This window comes from Eupeodes corollae, chromosome 1 (assembly GCF_945859685.1).
Source record: "Eupeodes corollae chromosome 1, idEupCoro1.1, whole genome shotgun sequence".
Classification (NCBI taxonomy): domain Eukaryota; kingdom Metazoa; phylum Arthropoda; class Insecta; order Diptera; family Syrphidae; genus Eupeodes; species Eupeodes corollae.
In genome coordinates, this window is record NC_079147.1 from 7,916,507 (window position 1) to 7,944,498 (window position 27,992).

The 27,992-nt window shown below is 36.8% G+C and overlaps 1 protein-coding gene across 3 annotated transcripts; it reads right to left on the reverse strand.

Moving 5' to 3' along the window:
- Window positions 1–662: 662 nt before the first annotated feature.
- Window positions 663–27,992, reverse strand: LOC129938375 (ubiquitin carboxyl-terminal hydrolase puf). Of its 3 annotated transcripts, XM_056045888.1 has the most exons (29): window positions 27,646–27,991; window positions 25,257–25,353; window positions 24,349–25,190; window positions 23,629–24,288; window positions 20,849–20,933; window positions 20,526–20,785; window positions 20,119–20,468; window positions 19,638–20,056; window positions 19,085–19,546; window positions 18,751–19,020; window positions 18,527–18,689; window positions 15,747–18,462; window positions 15,565–15,682; window positions 11,079–11,262; window positions 10,601–11,006; window positions 10,385–10,523; window positions 10,186–10,309; window positions 9,928–10,115; window positions 5,159–5,429; window positions 4,920–5,102; window positions 4,437–4,836; window positions 4,274–4,376; window positions 4,033–4,204; window positions 3,787–3,977; window positions 3,374–3,726; window positions 2,536–3,304; window positions 2,339–2,462; window positions 2,052–2,259; window positions 663–1,983 (listed from the first exon to the last, which is right to left on the reverse strand). In XM_056045888.1, exons 1-29 carry the CDS (start codon window positions 27,686–27,688, stop codon window positions 1,355–1,357), a joined length of 10,929 nt encoding a protein of 3,642 aa, XP_055901863.1. In that variant the 5' UTR covers window positions 27,689–27,991; the 3' UTR covers window positions 663–1,354. The 3 variants fall into 3 exon arrangements, with proteins under 3 accessions (XP_055901863.1, XP_055901862.1, XP_055901861.1); XM_056045887.1 differs by having other exon boundaries at window positions 20,119–20,785; window positions 20,849–20,906; window positions 27,646–27,992; XM_056045886.1 differs by having other exon boundaries at window positions 20,119–20,785; window positions 27,646–27,992.

Here is a 27,992-nt window from a genome sequence, read left to right on the forward strand (position 1 = left end):
CTGCTTCCAATGATGTAAGTAGGTCGTTTACTACCATGTTCCATAAAAGAGGCAAAAGGACCCCACCTTGGGGGGTGCCTCGATTCACCGATCTGGTGGTAGTAAAACTTCTCATGCTAGAAGTGATTATCCTGCTTGATCGTTCCCACCGGGTAATATGAGGCGAGGATATGCATGGGAACTGCATATCAGCAAATTCACTTTAAAACCAAAGCCAACAATATTAAATTTAGATTTTAGACAGGCATTGTTATTTGTACCTCGAAACTGTGCAGTCGCACTGAATAAACATTATAAAGATGAAATTCGTGTTTTATTTCGGGACCAGTGTTTATTTTTTTGATTACAAGGAACGAAATTCCTTTACTTGGGCAAACTTGAATTGTTTGTTTTTGTTAGCAGAGAACATTGTGCGGCTAATTAATATTTCTACCTTCCCTTAGCTTCTGAATCACCTTGTTTTGACAGACTACTTTCTTGAAGCAATAAATTGAATTGCAAATACTTTTTTTAACATAAACTTATCATTTTATTATTCCTTACATTTTATACATAATAAAAACATCTATAAGTATGTTGTTTTATTTGTATTACTTTTGTTTTGCTTAGTTTCATAAAAGTGCAAACTGATCCGTAGAATTATTATGGACCAATTCAGTACATTTTTGTTTTCTTTTTGCTTTAATATTAATATTTTTATATTTTTATTTAGTTCTTACTTGCCAAAGCACTTGAGTTAAAAATTTCACTCTCTATTATTTCTCTTATAAAAAAAAACGGTGTATTTATATAAAAATGGTAAAGAATAAAATAATTACAAATCGTACACACTATTTTTTTGTTTTTGTTTTCTTTCTCTCTTTTTCCGGCATTCGCTTATATTCGCTTATAAATCTATAGAACGGGGTGATTTAAAGAGAAATGATAAAAAATAAAAATATTTATTATAATAACTATATATGTATCTTTTTAACAAACACGTCATTACTAAACGAATTCCTAACATTCTATCAAAGGAGTTTTTTTTTAAATGTGAATTTTTTAATGAATAAATAATTTAACCAATATAATACATTTTTCTCTTAACGTTATGTATTAGCCGATAGCCGAGAGCATAAAATGTTCAGAAGAATCAAAGTCATAAAATTAAAATAATAATAATAAAAAAAAATAGGTAATAATAATAAAACACATAGATAAAATATAGTAACAGTACAAGTTTCTTTTTGTTGTCTGGGACATGTGATAAGATTATGCAAGACGTTTCAACAGATATAATAACATAACAAAAATTAATTGGTGGGAAGAGGGGAGAGGGGAGTAGAAGGAAGGAGAAGGGGCAGAGCTTATGGACCTATTCACTGTTTAGCTTCGCTTCGGGGTTTGACGCAGAGCTATTAGCAGCGACGGCGCTACTACAAGAAGCAATATTTTGTGTTGCTGATGTTGTTGCCGGTGGGGTATTGTCGGGGGATGTATCATCCTCGGACATATCTTGATCGTCTTGAATAAGATCGAGAATGGATTTAATGTAATTTTCAATGGTGTGCAACAGTTGTTTCTCTTTCAGCCGCTCCTCTGCCAATTTCTCCTCAACCGAATTCCTTAGTAATTCTTTTTGCTTTCGAACTTCTTTTACCTCATCGTCTTCTTCTTCGTCGTCAGCGTCGTTGCTCTCGTCAAGAGGCTTCTCTTCTTCCGTTGTATTCGATGAACCGAGTGACGTTGAGTCTGATATTTTTTGCGTTGTACTGTTTTCGGCAATGTTGCTACTGCTGGTGGTGTTCGTATTCGTATTGGTGTTGGTGGTAGGTGGTGTGGTTGTGGCTGGAGACTCTTCATTTTGTGCTGTCTTCTCATCCATTTTCGTTGGAAGAACTACAACTGAAGCTTGTACATCAGTATTTACAGATTCATCAACTTCAGTAACTTCCATTGAGTTCTGTTGATTGAGCTTAAGTTTTTTCTTCGGTCGCACATCATCTATGAATTTTAATTTTAAGAAGAAACTTAGCTTTCGATAGGATAATCAATTTCAACTATTTCCTTACCGTTTTCTGAAATATCACATGAGTTTTTCGATAGCACTGCCTTAAGTGACGCTCTTAGTTGTTTGCGGACGGATGCTGGTACACCTGCGGTTTGTGCTATGACGCGAATTGCAAATAAATCTCCACACAGCTCATATAGATCAACTTTTGCATGCAAGGAATAGCTAATCGTGTACAATAGACGGGAAATTGGAAGACTTGTTTTGATCTGAAAATGAAAAAAAGAGTTACAACAAAATGTTTAATGTTAAAAGTTCGGATGCCAAATACGCATACGAACTACTTACCTTAGGATAATAAATTTCCAAAAAGTTTCTAACATATTGATCGTTCAACGATATCCGTTCATCCCTCAGGATAATGTGAATATATTCAACTAAATTGGGATTGACTATCAACAGCTCAACATACCTGCAAGAACGATGACGTGAAAATCATAATTGATGAACACTTGAAGGTTGTTTAGAAAAAAAAAAGAACTTACTTGTTTGTGCTTTTGTTATTATAAATTCCAACCCAAAATTTCGGAAACAAGTTAAAATGTAATGGTGCCGCCTCAATGGCCGCCAAGCAACTCAACTTAACCAGAGAATCATTTAATTGATTCGTATTCACGGCCATACGCATCATTACATCGAGAAAATCATGATACGGTCGGTAGAATGCGTCCAATCGAGCATCATACTCCTTATCAACTCCACGCTGAATTATCTCATTCTGTGGTATGCTCATTTGGACCATTGGTCGTGGTGGGCGAGGGGCATTTTTCGATAGCGACGGCCATGGGGCTTTTGTGCCACGTCGTGGAAAGTACGGACCCAATGGGCCAACTGAATTTGGTGCATTTTGTGCTGACAAATGACAGTTGGTAAATATGGGCGCCAATATACTGGTTATATCCAGATTTGGATTGCGTACTAGCTCCCTTAGGACGTCTATTGAGAGGTTGCAAATCTCTTGTGGATTGTATGTGTTTAAGAAAGTAGCCAGACGTTTGACTGCCTCTGGCAAACCCTTTACCAGATTATGTTGTCCCAATGGCTGTTGGCGCTTTTTTGGTGGACTATCGAGACGTGTGCTTATACGTAGGGTAGTTACCAACAACACAAGCTCGGTAAGGAGCTCTTGCAAGTCACCAGACACATGACAAGCAGTGGCTTCATGATGCATGGAATGTAGAGTGTGCAGTGCCTCGAAACACATCTCAATGCCACCATTGTATATAACAAGCAGTCGATCTTCATCATTGTCAACTAGAAATGTTTGCATTTTTGGGTTAAATAATCAATGGAATTTAAATACCATCACATTTTCAACCTCACCTAATATTCTTAGCGCGTTGATTAGAGTTCCCCAGGACACTCTTGCATCTAAGCCCGTTAAGTACGCAGAAAGAGTTGTTCTTCTAAATGTAGAAACTTCATGTTGTTCTTGTTCAGTGGCATCGGGATGTCGTGTTGAGAACAAATTCATCAATTTGAACAATTCATCCACCGCTCCAGGGTACTGTGTAGGATGGGGTGTGATGTTCTTGAAAGCCCATTGAAGATTCTGATGAGCAGCTAGTTGGCGTGTTAAAGATCTACTTTGTTGACAGCACAAACGAAGGAGACCGTAGTATGCAGGCAACATGGCTCGGTTGTAGGCTACTATTTCAGAATCGTCATGATCCGCACTTGAAACACAAATAAACTTAAAAAATAGTCCGTTTATGTATTTTCTTGAATTTACTTACAGAATATAATTAAATGCAATGTTTCTAGTGATTTCGGGACAGTTTGCAACTATTTGCGCATTTTCTGGGCAATCTAGAATCGTATGATGCCAGAAGGCCAAAAGAGAATGCTTATTATGATGAGCCGGTACACTTGGCTCTGAAAGCCGCGGATGAAATAGATCCCACAGGGATCGCATGTATGGCCCAAGCTGTAAAAAATTACCTTTTCAATAAATTGTTATTAGTTATATTTTGTATTATTACCATAAGCTTCTCGGTCTTCGAAACCATGCAATATGTTAGGAGGCTGAAATATGACGTCAACTTAGTTGTTCCATGGATTCCAATATCCGCATAAGAACGGGCAGCTCTCAACAATCGCAACAGTAAACTGATTATGTTATGCAGAATAATTTGGGCATCGCTGCTTAAATCCCTGTTATACAACCAAGTCTTAGTTTAAGCACGAAATCACTCATATTTCAGATGATAAAAATTAGCCTACCTTGAAGATATTGTTGTGTTGTTTAATTTATGTAATGAATATGTTCTATAGTGAGCACGGAACGGTGGTGATGGTATCAGCGACACAAGCAAATATGATGCAGCTATATTTAAATTTCAAAACCATGTCCATTGAAAAACATTTATGTACCAAAATAACTCACCGTTTCGAACTCTTGAGTTATTATGTGCCAAAAGAAATTGCTCTACCCAGCTTTCGGCAGATTGGAGTATCCATGCATGAGCTATTTTATTCTTTGGGGCTTGAAACGCTAACCAATCCAGAGCTGATTGTGGGCAATATTCGGCAGCATCCCAAACGCGCTGTAAGACGAGTTGGGAGAAGCAAGGAAGACCCGACGGTCCTCCCTGCGGTTCCGTTAAGAGGGTTAAAAGCTTAAAAAATGGACCACATAGTTCAGTATGTTTGGTGACCGATGCAAAGAGCATTGTGATTATCTGATTTGCCAGTCTATCATCCCATCGACAGAGCGCATGAATGAGATGTCTAGTTTGATGGGGGTTAATGTTATCCTTGATTTGTTGATACAAAAATGGGAATCCCTTAAAAAAAATACGAGATGACAACGTTAAATAAGACAATAAAAGAATTTGAAATAGAAGTTTTATAATTATGATTTACTTACCTTTCCACCAGCTATCGCATTGTAGTCCTTTTGAGACAGACGGAGTCGAAAATCTTGCCCACGTGATCTCTCCACTAAATTAGCAACCAATGCTATCATTTTATCCAATGAAGCTGGTCGAGACTTATCTACAGAAAGTGCTTCATCTGAAGAGTTATCTTCATTATCTGAACCCACGTCAATCTGGTAAAAATAAAACGATAAGTTTGAATTCTCTATTTTGAAAATTGTAAACTTACGCAATCTTGACTTTTATTTCCTAAATAAAAATCAGCTACGCTGCGTATAACATTTATGCGTAGAAGAAAAACAGTTTCTTCGTCACCCATTCTTGAAAATTCAAATAACAAGCCGAAGAACTCCGAGAGATGTCGAAGATGTGCTCTTGCCCCGTGCTCCATTAATAATATTAGTGATGATATGAATCGGGTAATGCACGATGATGTACCGTAACTCTCTTTGCCGTTTTCATCGGTCTCGGTTTTAAGATACAAGTTGGCATGTGACGATCTGAAAAGAAAATTAAGATAAATTGGTGATTTTTTGTATCTAAACTGAGGAATCAAAAACTAATGATGTCATTGGTAAACGCATGTACTCAAAACCGCTGAAACTTTGTTTCTCGTTTTGTCTTCTTAACCATTGTAACTTGTTGCAGGCGGAAATGTTGTCGATAAGTCCCTACCTGGCGGGAAGTAAACGTGATATCAACAACTGATATCCGAAATTTTCTCAGATAGTTAAGCATTCTATTAAACATCTGGACTCTCTTTCCACAAACTCTTAAACAATCCATAACTGTCGATCGCCTCTTACAGAGATGACACATTTGCAGGGTGCTGTGTAACAATATCTTCCAAAATATATAAAATATTAGTCAAAATTGAACTATTAGATTATTAAGATTCTAGATCGGGTTCGTCCAATGCATGAATTTTAGTTGGAAGGAACAAATAATCGATACAGAAAAAAAATCTACCTGATCCTGTTACGTATTTCAAAAGCCTATAAGATCCTAATCAAAATCACTTAATATTGCCCTATAAAACATAATGCATTTGATACAATTAATAGAAGATATCTTTTGTATAAGCTTTCAGTTATTGGTCTATTAACTTAATTCAGCCGGATTCTATTTAAAATTTATTTATATCGGATGGGTGCCGATATTTCTCCTTTATTACAGCTCAGCTTAATTCTCAATCAGTCTTTAAAAAGTGGCCAGTTTTTGGACTTTTGGAAGATCTCTTATATAACTCCAATATTTAAGTCTGGCTCGAAGCAAAATGTGACCAATTATAGGCCTATCTGCAAATTATCAGTGATCCCAAAAATTTACGAAATGCTTGTCTGTAAAAAATAATATTTTTTTGTTAAGGATTTAATATCCGAATACCAGCATGGTTTTGTTTCTGGAAGATCTACTGCTACAAACCTTACAATGCTATGCGAATCTGTGGGTTCGAAAATGGTTTACAGACTAATATTTTCTTTACAGATTTTGCAAAAGCTTTTGATAGAGTTCAAAACTTGGCTTCCATTCTAATTTCATAAAATGAATTTCTATCTATTTATAAAATCACATTCAATTTGTAAAATTGGAAAAGTTTAAATCCAAAAGTATTGATGTAACTTCAGGTGTTCCGCAGGAAGTCATATTGGCTCTTTGTTGATTATCCTTTTTTTTAATGACATTCCGGTAAATTTTAAATACTCGAAGTATCTTATGTATGCCTATGATGTCAAGATTTTCGGGCTCAAAAAATCTTCTACAGACTGTCTGTATCTACAAGAGGATATCCAAAAACTGGTTGAATGATGTGAATCTAACAAGTTGTTAATGAACGTTGCCAAATGTCAGAGCCTTACATGCCATAAAAAAAAAAACACCTATCATAATATTTGATTATACTATCAACAATACGAGTTTAGATAGGGTAAAAAGGATTTGGGAGTTATATTGGATGAAAGCTTTCGTTTAATAAGCATATCGATTACATACTCAGTAAAGCTAATGGGATGCTAGGGTTTATCAGAAGAAATATCATCTGATTCTGAAGATTTGATAATTAATCGTATCAAATGTAATTTTTTGTTAGAACGAATACTTTTTTACTTTCCATCAAGAACTCTCAGCTGTAATTTTCAATTGCGAGAGAATTTTAATAGAAGAAATTATATTAGAAACGAACCGTTTGCACGTTGCATAAGAGAAACCAATTCTGTTGTTAAGGTTATAGATATTTTTTCTAATATTTCAAGAGATTTTTTATAAAAAAATGTTAAATCTGCTTTGTTATCGTAATCTGTTTTGTAATTAAGATGTATCTGTTGCTACCATTTTTGTTTATTATTATTTCTGTACATATACTTATATTTTAATTAATTATTATATTAACTTTTTAAAGTAGTCTGTAAGAGTTGAACTCTGTTTGATGAAAATAAACTAAATTAAACTAAAAACTAAAAAGCATTAATTTGTCATAACACACAATGTGTCACTTAAAACTGGGAAGAATGGATTATGTCTACGACTGTACCTCTAAAATAGGCAAGACAAATGTATTGAAAGTATCTCCAAAATAAATAAATAAGTTGCACAACAGTCCGTAGAGCTAGGTCCTAGTGACTTACAACTCTCAACCACTCCTGTGTGCGAGTCATTTCGGGGAAGGAAAGGACCTACAGTTTGTATATCGGATCCAAAAGCAAATTTGAGAATGTATTTGACAAAAATTACTCATCCAGGAATAGTTAATTTCTTACAATAGGCAGTACCCGATAAAAAGATCTTTAGGAGGTACAGGCATGCTTTGCACCAAAGATCTCCAACATGACACTCCTGAGCACTAAATATGTGTGATACTTCATAAACGATACTTTTTAGAAAAGATTGTGAATTGATTGTTTTGTGATTGTTTTGCGTTTGTTCAAATTAATTAATAATGGGTGACAAGAAAAGGACGAAAAATCCCAATTTTTCTTTAAAAGAAAAGCGAACACTTTTAGAATGTGCTTATCAAGAAAAAACAATAATTGAAAATAAAAAACAGATGGAATTACATGGAAGGAAAAAGAAACAGCTTGGGAGAGAATCACATCGAATTTTAATTCTCATTCGAATTCAGCATGCTGAAGCACTCAAAAAATTTTAGCAGTGATATAAAAAAAGGAATTAGGAAGGTGGCCGATGATGATGTAGATGGAATTTTAATATATGTATTTCCTATACAGCTTTGAAATTCCTGTGGCAACTCTTGAAACTATTCTTGAAATAGTTGAAACATGTATCGTTCCAAAATCAGCAATACTTGAAAGATGATGATGCATGAAGCAATGAATCCTAGACCTACCAATAGCTGGTGCAATTGAATTATTTCAACAAGGTAGAAAGTATTGTTTAACGATTTGTTATAAAAGTCATGTACCAAACCCGTTATAAGGCCATTCTAGATCCTTCTCGATTTGTTCTAATACATGAATAGGCCAATTCATCAAAACTAAAAAAGTACTCATTCCTATCGCAAACCTGACGGGGGACTACAACTTCAATAAAATCAAGAACCTCCACATCATTTTGCAGCAAATCGGCCAATTCAATATTAATTTTTATTATTTTATTTTAGTTTCAACAATGAACTAGTTTTTTTGGCACAACAATTTACAGAAATGTCATCACACAACATAATCACCTAAGTGAAATTAAGGTGTTATGCTCTAAAATAAGTCTTACGTTCATTTATGTGAAACTTTGAGTTCTGTGAAACCATTAAGCAGAATTTAGTAACTCATGTGGAACTTAAATCGTTATGAGTCGTATCAGCAAACGGGCCTAAATCACTTAGAGTTGAAAAGTTTAGCTAAGGAACAAGCATTATTTCAGTGAAAACTTTATAAATGATTTTGATACCAACAACCGAAATCCTTGAGGTAAACTACAGACGACATAGGCCACACATCAATCCGAAGATCCATATCAGCAAAAGTTTCTTATCCTCTGAAGACAAATTTTAGAGAAGTAGTGCTCGTGCCTTTTGCTTATGAAAAATACTATAGAAATTCACAATTTGAATATGTTTTCAAGAAAATGAATTGCCTTATTTTAATAAAGGAATATTTAAATGTGAATACTTAATATTCAAATTTTTAAAATATTTTGTTAATTATTTTTCTTTTTTTTCTATAATAGTATTAATAACCTCTTTACAGCTCGAAACGCTCGGAATCGAATTTATTTGAGATAAAATTTCTTTTTTCGCAAAGTCACTATCGAGGAAGCATAGTGAGCCATCAAAGTTTCTGAAGAAGTCATTGAGACCGTCTCAGTTTGATTTCGACATCACTGTGCCGAAAATGGGATACAACTCTCTGGGTAGAGTCGAACAGCACACCAAAGTCGCGAATTATTGTCCAGATTTGGGCTGCGAAAAATGTGTATGAATAGTGCGCCTTTGGACCGTGAATTTAAACCGGATATAATTTTAATTTGTTTTAAAAAACTGAACATACTGTGGTAGAAGTAGATAAGCAAGATAAAAAGATAGACCATGATGAGAAAATATTAATGGCACTAACCTACACGCCTGAAGGTAAAACTATATATGATCGGTGTTTTCACGAACCGGGGGTTCCACTTAGTGCTTTCAATCCATGTTTGTTATTCCTTATTTAAATATTAACTAAAGGTTTGTATTTGAAATTGAAAATAAAGATGAAATAAATTGATTTACCGATTTGCCTACATCTGCAAATACTTTCGTTGGAAATTGGAAGCTATAAAGTTCAGATTAAAAAACATCTAAAAATAAAATAGTTCAACAGATAAACCATTTTGAAAATTTAAACTTTAATTACAAAAATATTACAAATCGTGTTTCGGAATTGATACCCGAAACTCTAATCTTGTCATTAATCATCTAAACTGTTTTCAATCAGTTATTTGACTTATTTATTTTGAAGATATTAGTTATACCTTAAATCAGATTCTTTTAATTAGATACTAACTCACCTTAATCGCTGAATTACATGAATCACAAGACGTTGAAACATTTGACGCACCATTTGGTTTGGACATTGTATTAGCACCTGCACAGGCCACCATGGCTCTATTGACATATGCGTAAGAAACCACTCGCAAGCCTCTTGGCTTGCATTAAATTGTTTTGTTAGTAATTCAACCCAAAGCACCATTGTTGGCTGAAATTAAAATTAAAATCAACTTAATTTATTTTTGTTTTATTAAGAAAAAGAAGTGGAGTTAGGTAACCTTTTCTTTAGCATGAATAAAAGTTTCTATAAAGAATGACACCGACAGTTTGGCAGCCATGCAAGTGACGTCGTTTTGCATCAAAAGAGTCTGTGGTATATGACCGCAAATTTGCCACATAAAACTTTAATGGAAATATAAAATATATTTTTTATTTGCCATTTGAATAATCTTTTTAAATAAATAATTTGTAACTCACTTAAAATAAGTATGCTCGAATATATTTCTATCTTGTAAAAAGTGTCTGTTGTCTTGCCAGATCCAGTCTTCTAGTTCTTTGCTAAGCAAAGACTTTCGACCCACATCTGAAACTCTTGATATCACACTATTTCCAGCTCCTAATCAATTCAATTACAAAACAAATGATTAAATTAAAATAAAACGTTATTTAAAACTTTTTTGTTTGTTGCTTTACCTCCATTACAGTTCTTATTTTCTATATCACATTGTTGTGTTGATGGTTTTCCTTGTGGTAACCCCCCTATGTTATGGGTTTTCGTTGAATTTTCAATATTACTTCTACTTAAATTAGCGGTATTTTCTTCAGTCTCATTTACTTCGGATTGATTCTGATCGCTGATGTTAGATGTTGATGGTAATGCCGCAACAGATTCTAATGCTTTGGCTGTTTCTTCTGCGTTTTTCAATTGCATTTGCATTAGAATATTTTGTGAGCTACATGGATTTTCGGATATTTTCGAACGCTGCCACATTGTTTGATTGTTTGGCGAACGTCGCTCATAAAATAACATATACGCTGAATTGGTTTTTTCAAAACTGAAATCTAAGTATTTTTCTGTCACAGAATCGTACGTTTTACTCTGGAAGATTATGAGGTATGATTTTTAGTTTTAATTTTTAAAATTATAAAAATTAGATAAATTAAAACTTACAGTCATTTCACCTCCAAAACATTCAGCAGCAATCTGTGATGGGTCAAATGGCTTCACTTCGGCATCATTAAAAAGGAACCACCGATCGTGTTGTTGAGTATTTTCATTCCTTTCTTTGATAAAACTATAATAATGGCCACCATCGGCTGTTCCCGTATGTACCGTCACTCCAACAAGTTCATACCTAGAATGATTTTGTAAGTATAAGATTTGAAAAAAAAAGTAAAAAGTGCAAGGGTACGGGAAATAGAGAGGTTTTGAATATTAAAATTTATTACCATCAGTTGTTCTGACGCCGATTTTATAGGGTTGAACTAACAAACACAAATCCTCTACTAATCGCATCCAGCCCTTACCCAGTATGCTCAAGCTGGCTCCGTTATCAAGCAGACCTAACAGTTCCTTACCAGCATGATCACATTGGCATAATGCCGAGGATGTACTACTGTTGACGCAATGTTTTTTTCTTAGTAGTTTTCTATATTTTTATCTTTATCTAGTTTTTACTATCCTTTTTTATGGTCCTCGTACTTAAATTCTATCCCTATCTCTATATTCTCTTATCCTGATGTGAAAAGGTTTTATTTTCTTCGTGACTTCTTTAGTATTCAGATTTTTGTTTTCCTGAGAATTTTACTCATCCCGAGCTAATATTTAAATCTGAGATCCATTTTCAATCTTCAATTTTATTGGTTTTTGCCCTTCGCCGAAGTTAACTCAGACGAACGCTTGTCATCCGGACTGCTCGGGATCTGCTTGAAGTTTTCCGTTTTACAATTTGGACACTTCGGAGTTATTACTCTCTCCAGGCCACACTTAAAACAAAATACACGCCAAGTTGAAGAAGGACAATCCACATATGAATGGCCTCAGACTTTACAATTCCCGCATACCCACGTCTTAACCATATCGTGTCCTCGATTTGGATTGGAACGAGAACCCTGGTAATGCACTGCTTCTATATAATCTTCATGATCAGCTTTTAAACGGTGATTTTTTAAGAGCTTGAGAACTTAAAAAAAAAAAAAAAAACGCATACAATTTGCAAAATCTCATCGATTCTTTATTTAAAACGTTAGATTGGTCTATGACATTTACTTTTTGAAGATAATTTCATTTAAATTTTGACCTTTCTTTAACTTTTTCGAGCATTTCGGCCGGAATAGCCCGAATTTCTTCGGAAATGTTGTCTTCCAAAGCTGGAATAGTTGCTGGCTTATTTGTGTAGACTTTAGACTTGACGTAGCCCCACAAAAAATAGTCTAAAGGCATCAAATCGCATGATCTTGGTGGCCAACTTACCGGTCCATTCCTTGAGATGAATTGTTCTCCGAAGTTTTCCCTCAAAATGGCCATAGAATCGCGAGCTGTGTGGCATGTAGCGCCATCTTGTTGAAACCACATGTCAACCAAGTTCAGTTTTTCCATTTTTGGCAACAAAAAGTTTGTTAGCATTGAACGATAGCGATCGCCATTCACCGTAACGTTGCGTCCAACAGCATCTTTGAAAAAATACGGTCCAATGATTCCAACAGCGTACAAACCACACCAAACAGTGCATTTTTCGGGATCCATGGGCAGTTCTTGAACGGCTTCTGGTTGCTCTTCACTCTAAATGCGGCAATTTTGCTTATTTACGTAGCCATTCAACCAGAAATGAGCCTCATCGCTGAACAAAATTTGTCGATAAAAAAGCGGATTTTCTGCCAACTTTTCTAGGGCCCATTCACTGAAAATTCGACGTTGTGGCAGATCGTTCGGCTTCAGTTCTTGCACGAGCTGTATTTTATACGGTTTTACACCAAGATCTTTGCGGAAAATCTTCCATGTGGTCGAATAACACAAACCCAATTGCTGCGAACGGCGACGAATCGACATTTCACGGTCTTCAGCAACACTCTCAGAAACAGACGCAATATTCTCTTCTGTACGCACTGTACGCATTCGTGTGGTTGGTTTAATGTCCAATAAAGTAAACTGAGTGCGAAACTTGGTCACAATCGCATTAATTGTTTGCTCACTTGGTCGATTATGTAGACCATAAATCGGACGTAAAGCGCGAAACACATTTCGAACCGAACACTGATTTTGGTAATAAAATTCAATGATTTGCAAGCGTTGCTCGTTAGTAAGTCTATTCATGATGAAATGTCAAAGCATACTGAGCATCTTTCTCTTTGACACCATGTCTGAAATCCCGCGTGATCTGTCAAATACTAATGCATGAAAATCCTAACCTCAAAAAAATCACCCTTTAGTTCTTTGGCGAACCGAACCTGTGGTCTCGGGAACCTTTTTCCCTCTCTATCCTCTTTGAAGATTACATATTCAACCTCTTTACAGGCTAATCTTAATTGGTCTAACGTTTTAATGGCTTGAGGATACACTAGATTCCGTTTACTGAAATTGCCTTTAACAACCCTGACAAGTTCAGATTCCTTCACCGGAGTGCTAAGTTGGTATAGTAATTGGTTAATGCTGCAAAGAAGTCATCACTTGATTCCTTCAAACCTTGCTGCCGAGCTTTCAATTCCCTTTGTATGTCAGTTTTAGGATTTCGGAATTGTCGCCTTAATGCTTCTTTCAACATAGGCCAATTGAGACGGTGGGATGAGTTTTCCTTCTGGTATTGGAAACTTAAAAGCCCATAACTCCAACCTGGGAGTGGCAGGAATCCCCGAGACCGAAGCTAAGTATCATTTTTTTCCTTCTTCTCTACCTTCTACAGGTAAGGATCTATCAACACTGGGACGAGCTAACAAAGGACTTAGAAAACCCACACAAAAACAACGTATCGTATAAAGGACGATAGAAATGAAATACCTAAATACTTTTAGTTTTTTAATCACATGTTTATCTTCCAGGAGCAGCCACAACAAATGCGACAGAAAAACAGAGCATTCCGCAATCTTGATGTGTGGCTGAAGAACAGAAATTCTAGGAAGTGAAAAACGGGGTTGTAACTGCCTAAATGGAGAACATTTTGTAAAAATAAAGGTAAAAGAAGGAAGAACATAAAACATTTCGACTGTGTTCAAGCGTCGTTAAAGCGATTGTTATGTTATATTGCCTATCATTTTCAACCTTTTTTTTAGATGTTGTCTAAGCGAATTAAAATTATTTAAGGGGGAACTCTTTACATATTCAAAGTATATCTACATTTTGCACAATTAAACAATTGAACAGTGGAAGAAAGAAAGAAGAAATCCTAAGCACCTCGCAGCTTTTTTGGTATTGTCGTTTAGTGTGATCATTCTTTAAGTGTAGATCTGTGATACACATTGTCTAGTACTATAAGTTGACTAAATTCCTTAATGCAAGAACCGGCCATGAATAGAGGCATTAGGTTACGTGGGTAATGCCTTAACGACAGGAGCTAGCGTTGAGTATCATTAAATTTTACATGGTTCATAATTCCCCATTGGACAATGCTGTAAAAATCGAAATTTAATGAGACTATTAAAAGGAGGCAATGAATTTGAATGTGACAAGCTGATGATGCTGTCATCAGTGAAACAGTTCAATGCGTTAAAAGATGCGCACAAGAAGAAGATTAAAAACATCCAATAAAAATTGTATTGAACAGTTAGAAAGGTAGTATCTAATTCAACAAAGAAATATTAACGATACCAAAAGCACACATTTTCGATAAGAACGCTTTCTGAAATATGAATGTTCTGTTAATCGATTATATATATATTATTTTCAGACGTTTATATTTAAAGCTATTTATAGATAAAATGGTAATTATTTTATTTAATGTAATGGCATACTATTTAATTCAAAAAATTCAATAACATTTCTCAGTTAAATTGTTTATTTATTTGTCATTGCCTTTTAAAAAATGGGAGATCTTTTTGCCGGACCCTGTACATTGGGAAGATACGTCCTTTTTAAGGAAATAGTGGACAAATGCTGTTACACATGCACTCGGAAAGAGACCAGTGAAATATCAAAAAGTAAAAGAACTCCTTTTCTACATGGAGCAGTGAGGATTCGTCCCATAAATTTGCTAACGGTCTCAATTACCGTAGTCATGGCTTGCTCGAATTAAGAGGAAACTAGGCCGTAAGCAAAATGACCATGTCTTTCGTTACAACTAGAAATTAATTGTAAATAAGCGTTTGAACCAAGGATGAAGTAGTATTTTTAACGTTTGCCTTCTGGTCATGCAAAAATGTAGTTTGTCGAATATAACAACTACAGGTCTTTCTAGCTTGTTTTCTATTATTTCAGTTTTTTTCTCGGCGTGGCTCAGGTTGTAACGACGGAAATGGTTTTCAAAGCGCTTCAATAAGGAGTTTTTCTTTTGGCATGAAAACTGCAAATAGGGTACAATAATCTGATTTGCCTACAGGCGATAATACACTGATTGCATACTTATTAGAATCAGAGGTAACGCACAATTAAAAAAAAAAAACAAGTCTAGAACTAATAAAGAAGGCTTGTCGTTGAGTTTAGAAGAAATTGGGGTTTGAACACTTACTCATTTGTTTCCTCTTCTTCATCGGTACCGTCTTCAAGAGAAACTTTCTTGTCAGAATCTCCGTCTGTCTTTTTATTTTGCTCTTGACTTTTTGCTGTAGCTTTATTCTTTCTATCTTCTATAAATGTAAGACAAGAATATTTATACTAATTAACTTATAAATAAATTTAACATTATTTTACCTAAATACTGATGAGGCATAAGAGTCTTTTCCACATAATTCGACATATCCAATCGCATTGGAAACGAGAAATGCGTATTCACTTTCTCTTTGAGCATGGTTACCATATTGAATGTATAGCGCATCGTGTTAAAGCACAGAATCTGAGGCAGTTTTTTAAAACAAGCACGCTTCTCAGCACGCACCTTTTTGCCACATTGTGAACATGTGTACATGTTGTCCCCCTCCAAGGTATCCTTGACTGTTACCTCATCCAACGATTCGCCCAGATTCCTCATATCCGCAACCTGACAACGAACAGTATAGAATTCTTCAGCTGTACGACTGACGTGACCACAATCCAGTGAAACAACATTGTTACTCAACGTTCCACAGAAAAGCCTCTTGACCAGATCTTTCAGTTCGGGTGTCATCTCTTCCAGCTTGGATACGAGATCAATGAAAAACTCAGCCATGTCTTTTTGCTCCCCCGTATTTAGGGGCTGATGGTCCATTTGATACACTCGACAAAACGATCGTGGATTGTACGATTTTCTTTCCGACTCAAGAAGATACGCAAACATCCTTTGAAGTTCATGCAGTGTTGCACCGTGTTTCTGTGCTGCTTGTGGTGGAACAACAAGAACAGCTTCTCGTGCTTGTGGCATCATGTACAAGTGTTGAATACACGATGCCATATAACACGTTGCACCCAAATTTGTTAGGCCAACGTAACCGCATTCTGAACGTCCATCATCTCTTGGCCAGTAATCCCATGGATAAGGCGGGTGTGGTCCTGGGGTGTGCTGCTCGAGGAGCTTACCGTGTAAGAGAGAGTAGTTATTCGCACAGTTTTTGCTCAACTCCACAAGCAAATCGTAAGCTGCAGCCCGTGATGTTGGTGATTTGCACTTTGGTTTCTGACGATTGGCGGGCGATGGCATATCAAACAGAAATTCAAAAATCTTCTCAATAAAACAAAGAGCATTCGAGCTAAACTTGAAAGGAGGATCATATTTCACAAGATTTGTCATTAAGTTTATTAGGCCAACCAATCCATCGTCCTGATATCCATGTCTCGTCTCATAAAAGTCTCGGCTAAGAATACTCTTCGAGACTGTGTGGCACAACCCTTCGATGTCTATTGCGCTAGAGTTAGGTTCATCCAGAGATACCTTAACCATTTCTGGAGTTAGTGTATCAACCAGTCTTGCCAATAACCAAAAGTAGTCACGACATGCTGGCCCATAGGGCTCTTTACCATCGTCTGATACGAAATGAGTGTGGGACTGTTGGAAACAAGTCATTTTTTCGGCAACAGGAAGAAATGAGATCAATTTTTGTAGCAGAGGAGCCAATAACTCCTGATAGCTTTGAGAATTTCCCAAGCAAATTCGATACAAACCAGCGCATATTTCACGCCTCACCGATGGTTCTGGATCTTCTAGAATGAACTTTCGAACCCAGCCGCAGTATTCGGGAGCATTCCACAATGCAATGCGTGCGTTTTCCGACGAATGCACAAAACTAACCATTATATTCATTGTGTACTGTACCACCTGTGCCCGGCCCCAAAAACCAGTCCGTATGTGTAACTGGTTAGTGAAGTGCGTGTGAGCTTCATCGTTCAATATCGAAGCCAGTCGCTTTAGACATGAATCCACCTCCATCATTTCGAGCATGAAGGTGTGAGGCTTTGAAATCGCCACTGGAATATCCTCCGATCGGTGCTCCTCAAAGCCCAGGAGCCATATGATTCTTAGCAAGCTAGCGAGGCAGTCATGGCGCCATTCGTTTATGTTGTCATGATGACCATTCTGTAACATTCCGCTTACAAATATGTCATACAAATGCTGTAAGCCTCCGCACTTGATAAACACCTCATTCCACTTAAGGTCGTAGGCGACTGGTGATGGAGGATTCGGTGTTGTTGGATAGTCCTCCTCTTCTTCAGGTGGCAACTCCGTTTCATTTTTCTCTTCTGTTTTTTTCTTCACATCGGCTTCCATCTCTGAGTTCTCTTGATTCGCAATCGCCTCCTGCTCAGGAGCATTTGCATTGTTTTCGGGGTGTGCCGACTTCTCATCACTTATATTAGCGTCTCCACCACCACCACCACTTTCCGAACTTTCTCCCGGGCTGACTTTCCTACGGCGACTACTTTTGCGCGGTGACTGACTTGAGTTGCTTTTGGACGAAGATGATGACGATGTGCTAAACAGACGGTTTATACTTATTGGTTTTGAGCCGTGAAAGTCTCCATTACAGCAATTATTTGAAGTTGAGCTAAAATTACTCAGGGCTAAACTCTCTACTATATGCAGAGAGTACATAAACTTTTGCAAATTTCCGGGGTGTAACAGTTCAGCCAATTTTCTCTTAATGGCGTCCTTCCGGAACTTCCGTTCTTCTAAATTATCCGCTGTTTCGCACTCGAACAGATCCACACTGAGATTTTGAAATGATTCTAGGATGTTAGGATTCGTCGGAAGGATTGCCAAGATATCCCACACCCGACGTGACAACAACTGGGCCTTAGTGTGGGTCTGAATGTTGTTATTCCCTTGGATTTCCATATCGCCAAGTGTTTGCATTAACCGAAACAGTTTCTCAAAGTACTTTGGTTGCAGTAAAAGAACTGTGGGCAAGCATTCTTTGGGCGGAGGTGGTTGCAGTGTTGGATGATCTAATGGTTCCTTGCGACGAGCACCTCTTCCACCCAGTGACACATAGACAATCTTTGAAAAAATTACAGATATAATTTTGTAGGCCAATCACCAACTAGCTCTACGCTATACATACCTGATTATCTTTAAAGCCAACGTCGCCCAAACTCCGCTCGTCATACTCTGATGTCAATTCTTGCCCCTGGGTTATAATTCTAAGTGGGCCTTCGCTCAATAGCAGCCCCAGCACAGGAGCTGTTACCCCAGATGCACGTGCACCACCTTGTAGATTTTCCCACCTTCAAATACAACAAACAAAATTGGTTATAACTAATCAAATTGGAGCGCTGGGAAACATACCATTTCGAAATCTCAGCCTTAAGTTCTGCTATTAAGTCACAGGAATGCATATGTAACAGTGATTTCTCGGACAGTCCGGCTGGTTGAAGAACTATTCGTATAGATGGCCCTGTTCCCTCATTCTTAAGATTACTATGTGACCCGATTCCTTTGCCTTCGATGGCCCAACGCCTCAAATGAAACGCGTATCTCCGACGAAAGGTCTCCAGATGTGTGTTCAAAAGCATTAAACCCCGTTGAACACACATTAAGGCGTACTCTTCTTCACAACTAAACATAAACAGAAAAAGTCCAATTAATATTTTAAAACTTGATTGGATTTAATTCAACTTACCCTCTTAGACCACTTGAAGCCTGAACCAAATGGTCCATGCACTGGGAAACAAACTCCTTCTCTAGTCTTAACTGTTGACCCATGTAGTACATGTTTATATACTGGATAGCTGCTAGTGACACTTCAGTGTTGTGGGCTCGTAAGGCGATTTTCCAAAGATGAAACATTCCAACAATATTGGATGACGTTGTCGACACCGATTCCATTTGTTTTTCGTAGTGAGCGATGGCAAGTCTCGCCAGACTACATAATTGTTGAAACAACATTAATGCAACCATTGAAAATTCCTCCGGCCTCAATTCGGGTAGTTTTTTCAAATACAAGTGCTGCAAAGCCTCAATTCCTAGTGCATGCTGATCACCACCTTTGGCTTGACTTTGAAGCCACGAAAAATAACAATCACAGCATTCCGGGTCATGTGCTAACCACTCCCAGAGAGCATCAACTTGTTCGAGGCTCAATCTATATGTACGTTTTGAAACACATAAATAAAAAATGAAAAATAATTCAGTTTTGTTTGTTATTGCTGAAGTCTTAGCCACTTGGGGCTTACCTAAAGTTTTTCGGAGATCCTAACGAACTGAAAACCGAGGAAAGAAAATGCAACCTTACCGAGACTTGAGTTTTGTGCGAGTACATTGGAGATCCATTTGAATTAAGCACAAGCATACAATCACTTCCCATATTAAATGCCCTTGCATATGCTTTAATGTTATTGAAGAAGTGATACATCATTTTATGCTGTCGCTCGGCCCACATAGTAACTTGGTGTGTGTCAGCAGCTCGGAATTGTTGAAATGAAGCAAAGAGCTTTGGCAGTAGTTTCAAACTAACAATGACACTTTTGTTGTTTGCTAAATTATGTAGGCAGCCTTCGATAAATTTTGTACGTAACAATCTGTCTGTACTGAAACATAATAATGTTGCCAGAGCCTTTTCAGCGTCCAGTGCAAGAGATTCTCCCAATTGGCCCTTAGACAAAATATATTTGCATTAATTGAAATCAACATTTACAAAAATATTGTAGAACTTACAATTTTATCATCTTGTAATAAATCCCACAGAAGAGTGTTTCCTGGGAGGCAAACATCATTTATTGTAAAGGTTGGTTGCACCTCCTTTGGCTCGACTACAGTTGTCTCTTCTGGTTTAGCATGTAAACTCTTAGCACTCGAGCCACCCGGTTGGGCAGCCTTTATTGATTCTCCTGACACAGATGACTCTCGCATTGCAATGGAAGGCAAAGCAAAGCCTGGCATGCAACTGTGTGTTCGGCTCACAAGCTGGGCAAGTTCTTCCTCGCATGGAGATTCATCATCGTCAAAGTCGGCCAGATTCTTCTCGGACTTGTTGCTCATCGGGGATGAATAGCTTCCGTCGTTTTCTACACCACTAAGAAGTTCGCTTATGTGTGCTTCACCAATTGCTCTTATATACGGACCTTCTCCTTGCAAATGCTTAAGCACAGCAGCCGGAACTGGATTATCACTGCAATCGCTGTCGTTTATTACTTCTCCTTCGCTATGTGATTCTCCTTCCCAGATAGTTTCCACTAGCTCATGGGCCAAACGACTCAATGGAAGATTGTTGTTTTTCCTTCGCTTTCGTGTCTTTTTGCGAATCGGTATAACCGAAGGCTGATGAAGTTCTTCTTCGCTACTAGAATTGTCAACAATGTTAACCATTCTATGATTTTGCAATCTAGAAAATCAAATTAAGAATGCATTAATATTTTGTATCATACAAATAATATCAATGCCTTACACAAGATCAGTTTTGGCTTTAAGAGCAGTTATATCCTCGCCCTTTGATTTGGCCGTTTCTAGGAGTGAATAGAAATAAGTAAAAACTAGATGAAAGTAAATTGAAATTTGCATTTAGTTTTTGTTTCGATTGATATAAAAAAGTAAAATTACAGTAAAATCTTTTAGGGGTAAATAAATGATACTAGTTAATTGTTGATTCTATGAAATAGAAGTAACCGTTAATTCTAGATCAACGATTCTTTCAACAACGATAAAAGTTTCATGTAGCTCCAATTGGTTTTATATAAGCAAACTACAGAGGGATTTTTGTTAACCTTATTTTTCTAGAACACAGTGTGAGTATGAGATATGGGAGAGAGGGTTTGAAAGGAGTTGCCACAAGTTTGGTTTTAAATTCCTGATTATTGCTGTGACTTGAACGACAGTGTTTTAAAGCATTATTCGCGTAAAAAGATATGAAAGAATTTCTGAACTTGACAATATGACCGAAGTTTCATTTGAGAGTATACTGATAGTTATTCCTAGAGATTGAATGGTTTTAGGAGAGCATAATCCTTTAAAATGACGGTAAAAATGCTGAGGCAAGAAGCTTAACGGCGATGTTCAAATGACTTAACTGATTTAGTGAAGTTTTTGGTCACCAATCATTTTAAAAGCTCTAATTTGAATACTATACAAATGACTCAAGTAATTTTCTGGAGCAACAGCCCAGAGACGGGAAGCCAGATGTGATGCACATGGTACTGGTAAAGGTGCTAAATTACGCTTAAACGAATCCAGGTAGCATTCAGTTGTAGACTCCTTAATTTATAGTTGATTTTTATTCCCTATTTGACAATACTTTTAAAGACAGAACTTATTGAGATCAGCATTCATTGCAATTTTCGACCCACAACCAAAGGGTAGGCTAGTGAATCTAGAAACGTGTATGAAAAGCTGAGAGTAATATCTTCAGTGAATCAAGTAAGTGGTTTAGAAGTTGTAGACAGAATATTATTAATCAAAAAGAGAAAATGTCCAAACGCAATAAATTTCTTTCCTCCACTTTGTTAAACTGGTTGGTAAAATAAACGGGAGGATCTATTAGTTCTGGTAATTAGGTAACCTTCGGTCATCGAGATGTTTCTTGAGGTTATAATTAATCAGGGGTTCGACTTGGAAAAAAGGTACGTAAGTGTAAAGAAATAGAGGTGAGCCTCCTCCACGCATTTAATGCTGTTTTCAGGAGAGAAGGAAATATGAAAAAGCTAAGAGAGCATAAACTAAGTTGGAGGCAATATAAAAGAAAGGTAAGCTTTTTGCCTAATGGCCGTTGCACATTAAAGTTGTAGTCGCTTCACTTAAACCTTCACAAGAAGGTTTTAATGCATCTTCGGATACTACTTAAATATCTGGACTAGTTATATGAGGCCGCTTTGCCTCATGTTCGACGTATTTGAAATGGCCTTCGATCGCGTTAGTCGTGATCGTGATGTTATCTGGAGATCACGATTGTTACTAGAGGCATTCCTGATAAAATTGTTGCTGTAGTAAAAGAGTCTTACAACAATGCAAGGTGTTTCGTTTTGCACAATGGACAGCTTTCCGATGCATTTGAAATGCGACAGGGAGTAAGACAGGGTGATGTATTGTCACCGATTCTGTTCTTGTTTGCTATTGATGATGCCATGACTGCTACGGTTGGTGAACACAAGAGACTGGGTAGCCAATGGCGTCTGAAGGAAACACTAAGCCATTTGGACTATGCTGACGATATATGCTTAATGGCAAACAGAAATGGAGACCTCAGCCAAATGTGCCACTCTCTTCAACAAAATGGGGAGGTGGCTGGCTTAAGGATTAATGATAGTAAGACTAAGTTAATGCACACCACCCAGAACCAACAACAACAAGTTATTGTGAGACAAGTGGCAGTAGAAGAGGTCATCCAGTTCTACTATCTGGGAAGCTATTTGGAACTCGATGGTGAAACGGACCTGGATGTCACCAATAGAATAAATAAAGCATTCGGAATGCTTTCCAAAGTGTGGAACTCCACGAAAATAACGCTTCGTAAGTTAAAGTTGTTTGAGTCCAAGGTTAAATCCGTGCTGCTATATGCCTGCGAAACGTGGAAGTGCTCTGCTGGCATCTCGAGAATATTGCATCCGGTGGCCACAAACCACATCTAACGATGAACTGTGGCTCAGGAATAGGCAAACAAAGGTGGATGTTGACATCGCACAGAGAAAGTGGCGCTGGATTGGCCATACATTGAGGAAGCCGGACGACAACATAGCAAAGCAGTGCTTTCAATGGAATCCTCAAGGTAGAAGGCGGCGACCCAGTGAAACCTGGAGATCATCTGTCATGAAAAAAGATCCGTCCCAAAACTTGGAGCTGTGGTCCCAGCTGAGGTATCGTGCTTGGAATAGAGAGAGATGGAAGGAACTGGTTGCTCCAGGAGGAGTGAAAGTGCTGCTACTAGCAGCCGGAAACGAAGAAGAAGAAGATAAATGAAGGTTATTTTACATCGGAGATACTTCTTTTTAATAATATAAGAAAAACTTTAAACTTAATTTGGGTTGTCTTGTTGTGAAAGAATTATCTTTTTCAACTTATGAAGAAAGTGATTATAAGATCTAAACAAATACTCACAGAGATATTGATAATTTAAGATTTAAGAAGAAAAAACTTGAAAACTTGTCTTAATGGAGCTTTCATGAAATATATTATTATTACCACAATTAGATTTACTGTTATTTAATGAAAAATAAGACTTTTTATTTACAGAATTACCTTCAGTGGGGTCACAAACATGTCGTTTTCTTCGAGCTTGTTTACATGGCGGAGGTGCACCAGAATCTGATCCACCATTTTCAATATCAATAGGACTTTTGCGGCTAGTTGAACTACTATCATCTTGCTGATCTTCATCAGTATTACTTCCATCCATGCTACCACTATCCGAACTCGATGCAGTCACATTAGCAGCAAGAATATTTTCCGGAACCAACTCAATTTGCGAACGACCACCATCTCGCGACCAAATCAATTTGGTTAAAGCTGATGCAATGTAAATACTTTGTTCAGTATGCTCTTTTGGATCCAAACGACAAAGAAGCGAATACAAATGCAAGGCCGGTCGTGGCGAAAGATTTTTTACCAGCGAAGGAAGTATGTCATAAATGGGCTTTGAGCAATGCTTTAACTGTGCCGCTTGCCATATCAGATTTATGTGTTCTTCTGTGATTTGGTTTTCAACTGCAAGAAAATTCAACACCACGTGGGCTTGCTTAATTACTTCAACATGCAAGTTCGGACCAAATAAGTGTTCTATGATTTGGTTTTCCGTCAGCCAGTCGCCGAGTTTTTGGCCAACAAGTTCAACTTCGCCGACTGTCTCGGTTGTGCAGATTTCATTGAAGAGATTGATGTGTGCATTTATTTGTGCCATACCTACAAAAGAAGAAATCATTAGAAATAATAAATAAATGTTATAATAACTCAAATTATTACCAGCAAGCCGCATTGTCAAAGTAGTGGAGTTGAAATATTTAAAAGCCAGAGCCAAACCTTCGATATCGAAGTTAACCGACGAATCAAGTGGATCTCTTACTGCAGACCAAACAAAATCTGCCATCGAACGAGTAGCTGCCGATCGTAGATTCTGGTCGGACAAGTGACACATATACTGCAAAACCTTACTTCGCAATGGAACAAACAATTGAATGATGCATCGATAGTTGAGCCATAGTTTAATATTCGAGACAGTTGCTGTTATGGCATGTGCTGTTGTAACTGGCAAGTCGGGATGGTCGAAGGCCGACATCATTGCCGAAAATCCGCCAGAATTGCAGAACAAGCTGATATTGCGCAGCAAATACACTGGGATTTCATTGTCATGCAAATCACACACAATACTCAAATGCGCAGCTTCTTCGGACGAAATCTCATCAAGGCGTGAATGGGTGCCATGCTTGTAGGCAATATAGAGAGGAAAGTTCAGGAGAAATGCCTTCGATACCAAAATCAAAAGTTTCTCCACTTCTGGTAGAATCCATTTTTCCTCAGTGTACACTATGCGCTGTAACTCTTCCTCCACCGATAAAGGACCTATTTTCTTATCTGGTCCCGATGTATCATCTTTCGAATCGCCACGTGGTCCTTTCTGATCTGCATCGTCATTTGACATTGGCTTTATCAAAGTACTGAAGATATTGGCAGCGGCCATTATCTTGTATTCTTCGATAAGCTTGTGGGAATTTTTCAAATAGTGCAAGGCCAGACATATCATTGACTGGACTATCAGATTGAATCTCTCAAAGTTTTTAATATCTCTGTAGAGACACATGCATTGCCTGTAAATGTAATTCATATTAAAATACATGCCTTGATGGAGTTTATATTGTTAAATTAATTCATACCTTTGGGGCCATGCTTGTATGTAACCAAAAGCGATTTCAATCTCATTTTTAAGTAGGGCGGTATGCTTTGCTTCATTGCTGGTGATTCTCGCCTCATCTATAATTTAAAAAAAGAAAAGAATTTAAATAATATTCAATACCACTGCTTAGAAAGAGAAAATCTGATGCGAGAAAAATAATCTCCGACAGAAAATTGAAAACTGCAAAGGTTCATTTTGGTGGATTCAAATCAATATCAAGGAATCCAGGGAAAGCTCGAAAAACTGACTTTTTTGATGGCTGATGGTGAAGAGGTACCTGTAAGATTTTTTACTCCTCCATGACTATAACGCTTGAATTCACTTGTGTTTAAATTTAAGAAGCAATAACAAGTATATATGAGAATAGATTATTAAAAAAAAGTAGTAGTAGTAGTACGTTTGACTGTCATGCCAAAGGTCTTGGGTTAGATCCCTGACTATGCCATCTAAAGTTTCTTTCGTGGGTACTGCCACTTGCGAGGAGTTGACAAATTCTCCAAGAGTAATTCTTGTCACGGAAAGTAATTTCTAAAAATAAGCTGTTTGGATTCGGCTTAAAACTGTAGGTCCTCTCCATCCGTTACAACAGTTCTCGCACACATGAATGGTTAAGAGTTGTAAATCACTTCGCCCTAGTTCTCAATGGACTGTTGCGCTACCCAATTTATAATTTATTGACATTATTAACAATGTGCATTCAGCAAGAACTCATCTATTTATCAAGTTTTAAAGTATCCGCCTAGCAGACCTCAAAAGGCCTGTACAGAATATATTATTTTGTAGGCACTCTTTTGAGCCTAACAATCTAAGAAAACACAACCAAACTTAGATAAAGTATGTGTTCACCAGGACAACCAAAGTTAGATAGAGTGTATGTCCACCAGGACACACAGTCCAAGTTATATAGAGGACGTACAGCTTTCAAGGTTCGTTTTGTTGAAAGTGATTTTGTGTGTTCTTATTATTGGGGTACAAAAAGTTGTCATCATTATCTAAGAACCCTAGAGTAATTTGTTATAGTTCAACAAAAGAATGTCGTAAATTTTCGTCAGCATAAATTGTCCCATAAGATCCTATGCCTATATTAAATATTAAGTAACCTTTTTTCGTCGTAAATTGACGGTCTCAGTCATCTTCCTTTATAAATTTTGTAAAGTAAAAAAAAACATTGCATATCCGTGGGCTGAGTTCGATTTTTGGAAGAAAATAGATTTAGAAAAATGAATTTTCCAAAACATTCTAATATCACCATCGATATTTTCTTAATAACGACTCTGAATATGAATATTATAAAAAGTACATATTAATTGCTATTAAGAAAAGACCGGAAAAATTGCTATCTGCTTTCTTTAACAAATGAAAGCTGATTTCTTTAACAAATTTCTCATATTTTTTTACATCCGAAACCGCCTTATTTGAAAACAATGATAAAAAAATTATTTTTGGTTCGACTTTAAATTTGTGTCCAAAAGTTTGTTTTTTTGGCTCGTATTATTCATTACAAATTTATTTAAACTTCAACATTACACAAATTACAAATTATGTCTTCAACTTTTCTTCGTTTTTATTGAGTGCGCCTTTTTTCAATTCAACGGTTAATGACAATTGTTGCAAACTTAACTTTGAACCATGTTATCGCACTCCACCACCAAAAAAGATCAAGTAACTTTTGGCTCTCATTCCTATTTAATGAAGACTCCACACCACAAGACACTCAGTGCAGAAAGTTGTTTTATTTTATTGATTTTTTGACATAAATTTAACTTGAACCGAGTTCAGGCGTCTCGCCGTCCGTCGCGTCGCCTGGCATTAACACTAAACAAAGGAATCGTTAAATAAGATCGAAATAAAAATAACAAGATAACAAAAAGTCTTGCATCAATAAAGTTTATCAATATAATTATTGATGTAGGTTAGTAATATGTATCTGCGCTAACCATGCAACTTCGTTCCTACCTTAAACACCACGAATCAATCAGATTTTTTAACATCCTACTTCATTTATTTAATTATTTTTGAGAAGAAAAACATTTTTGACGTCATCAAAGACTTCTAGAGACTAGAGTTGCAACCAAAAAAAAAGAAGAACTTAAATAAAACAAATAAAAAACTCCGGCAAACTGGCACACATTCCATTTTTCGCATAGAAACTCCTCATAACTTGAATGAGTATACTACAAGAGACTGTTGGTGCAATTTTCCAGGGAGTCTTGCTATCGCTTATTGTAGATACTTGTACTTGTTCATTAGATTTTCTGAGATGAAGATGCAAAAAGTATTTTCGTAATTATTTCCACAAAATAGTTGCACGAAGAAACAAATAGTTTGAAGACATTTTTCACAAGAATTGTATGGTCTATGGAACTTACATGTCTCCAGGAGATGCAAAAAATCAGCACACACGTCGCACATTATTTTTAATATAACGAAACTCTTTCTTTTCTTTTCCCATTTACAAATAAAAAAATAAATAACTTTTGCAGCTAACACTACATTTAGTTGGTTGATTATGATTTTATAAATATAAACAATTTGTTAGAATGAGTTTACAATTGGTTGTGTACAAGTTAATGGAGCAATTAGAATTTTTCTAAAATGTATTTTTCTGCTTTTATTCTTGCAATCCAGACTTTTGGTGATTTTTCACAGGAACCTTTCCTTTTCTTTCCTTGTCAAAAAATCAACAATGGCCGTTTTTACACCACAAACCAACGGG

What these genes read in the sequence shown, in the direction of transcription:
- LOC129938375 (XM_056045886.1), bottom strand. Translation starts at nt 27,688, where the DNA reads ATGTGCGACGTGTGTGCTGATTTTTTGCATCTCCTGGAGACAT. An exon ending in ATTGCATTTAATTATATTCT is followed by an intron (nt 3,727 to 3,786) that starts GTAAGTAAATTC and finishes TTGTGTTTCAAG; the next exon opens with TGCGGATCATGACGATTCTG. An exon ending in AATAACAAAAGCACAAACAA is followed by an intron (nt 2,463 to 2,535) that starts GTAAGTTCTTTT and finishes TCGTTCTTGCAG; the next exon opens with GTATGTTGAGCTGTTGATAG.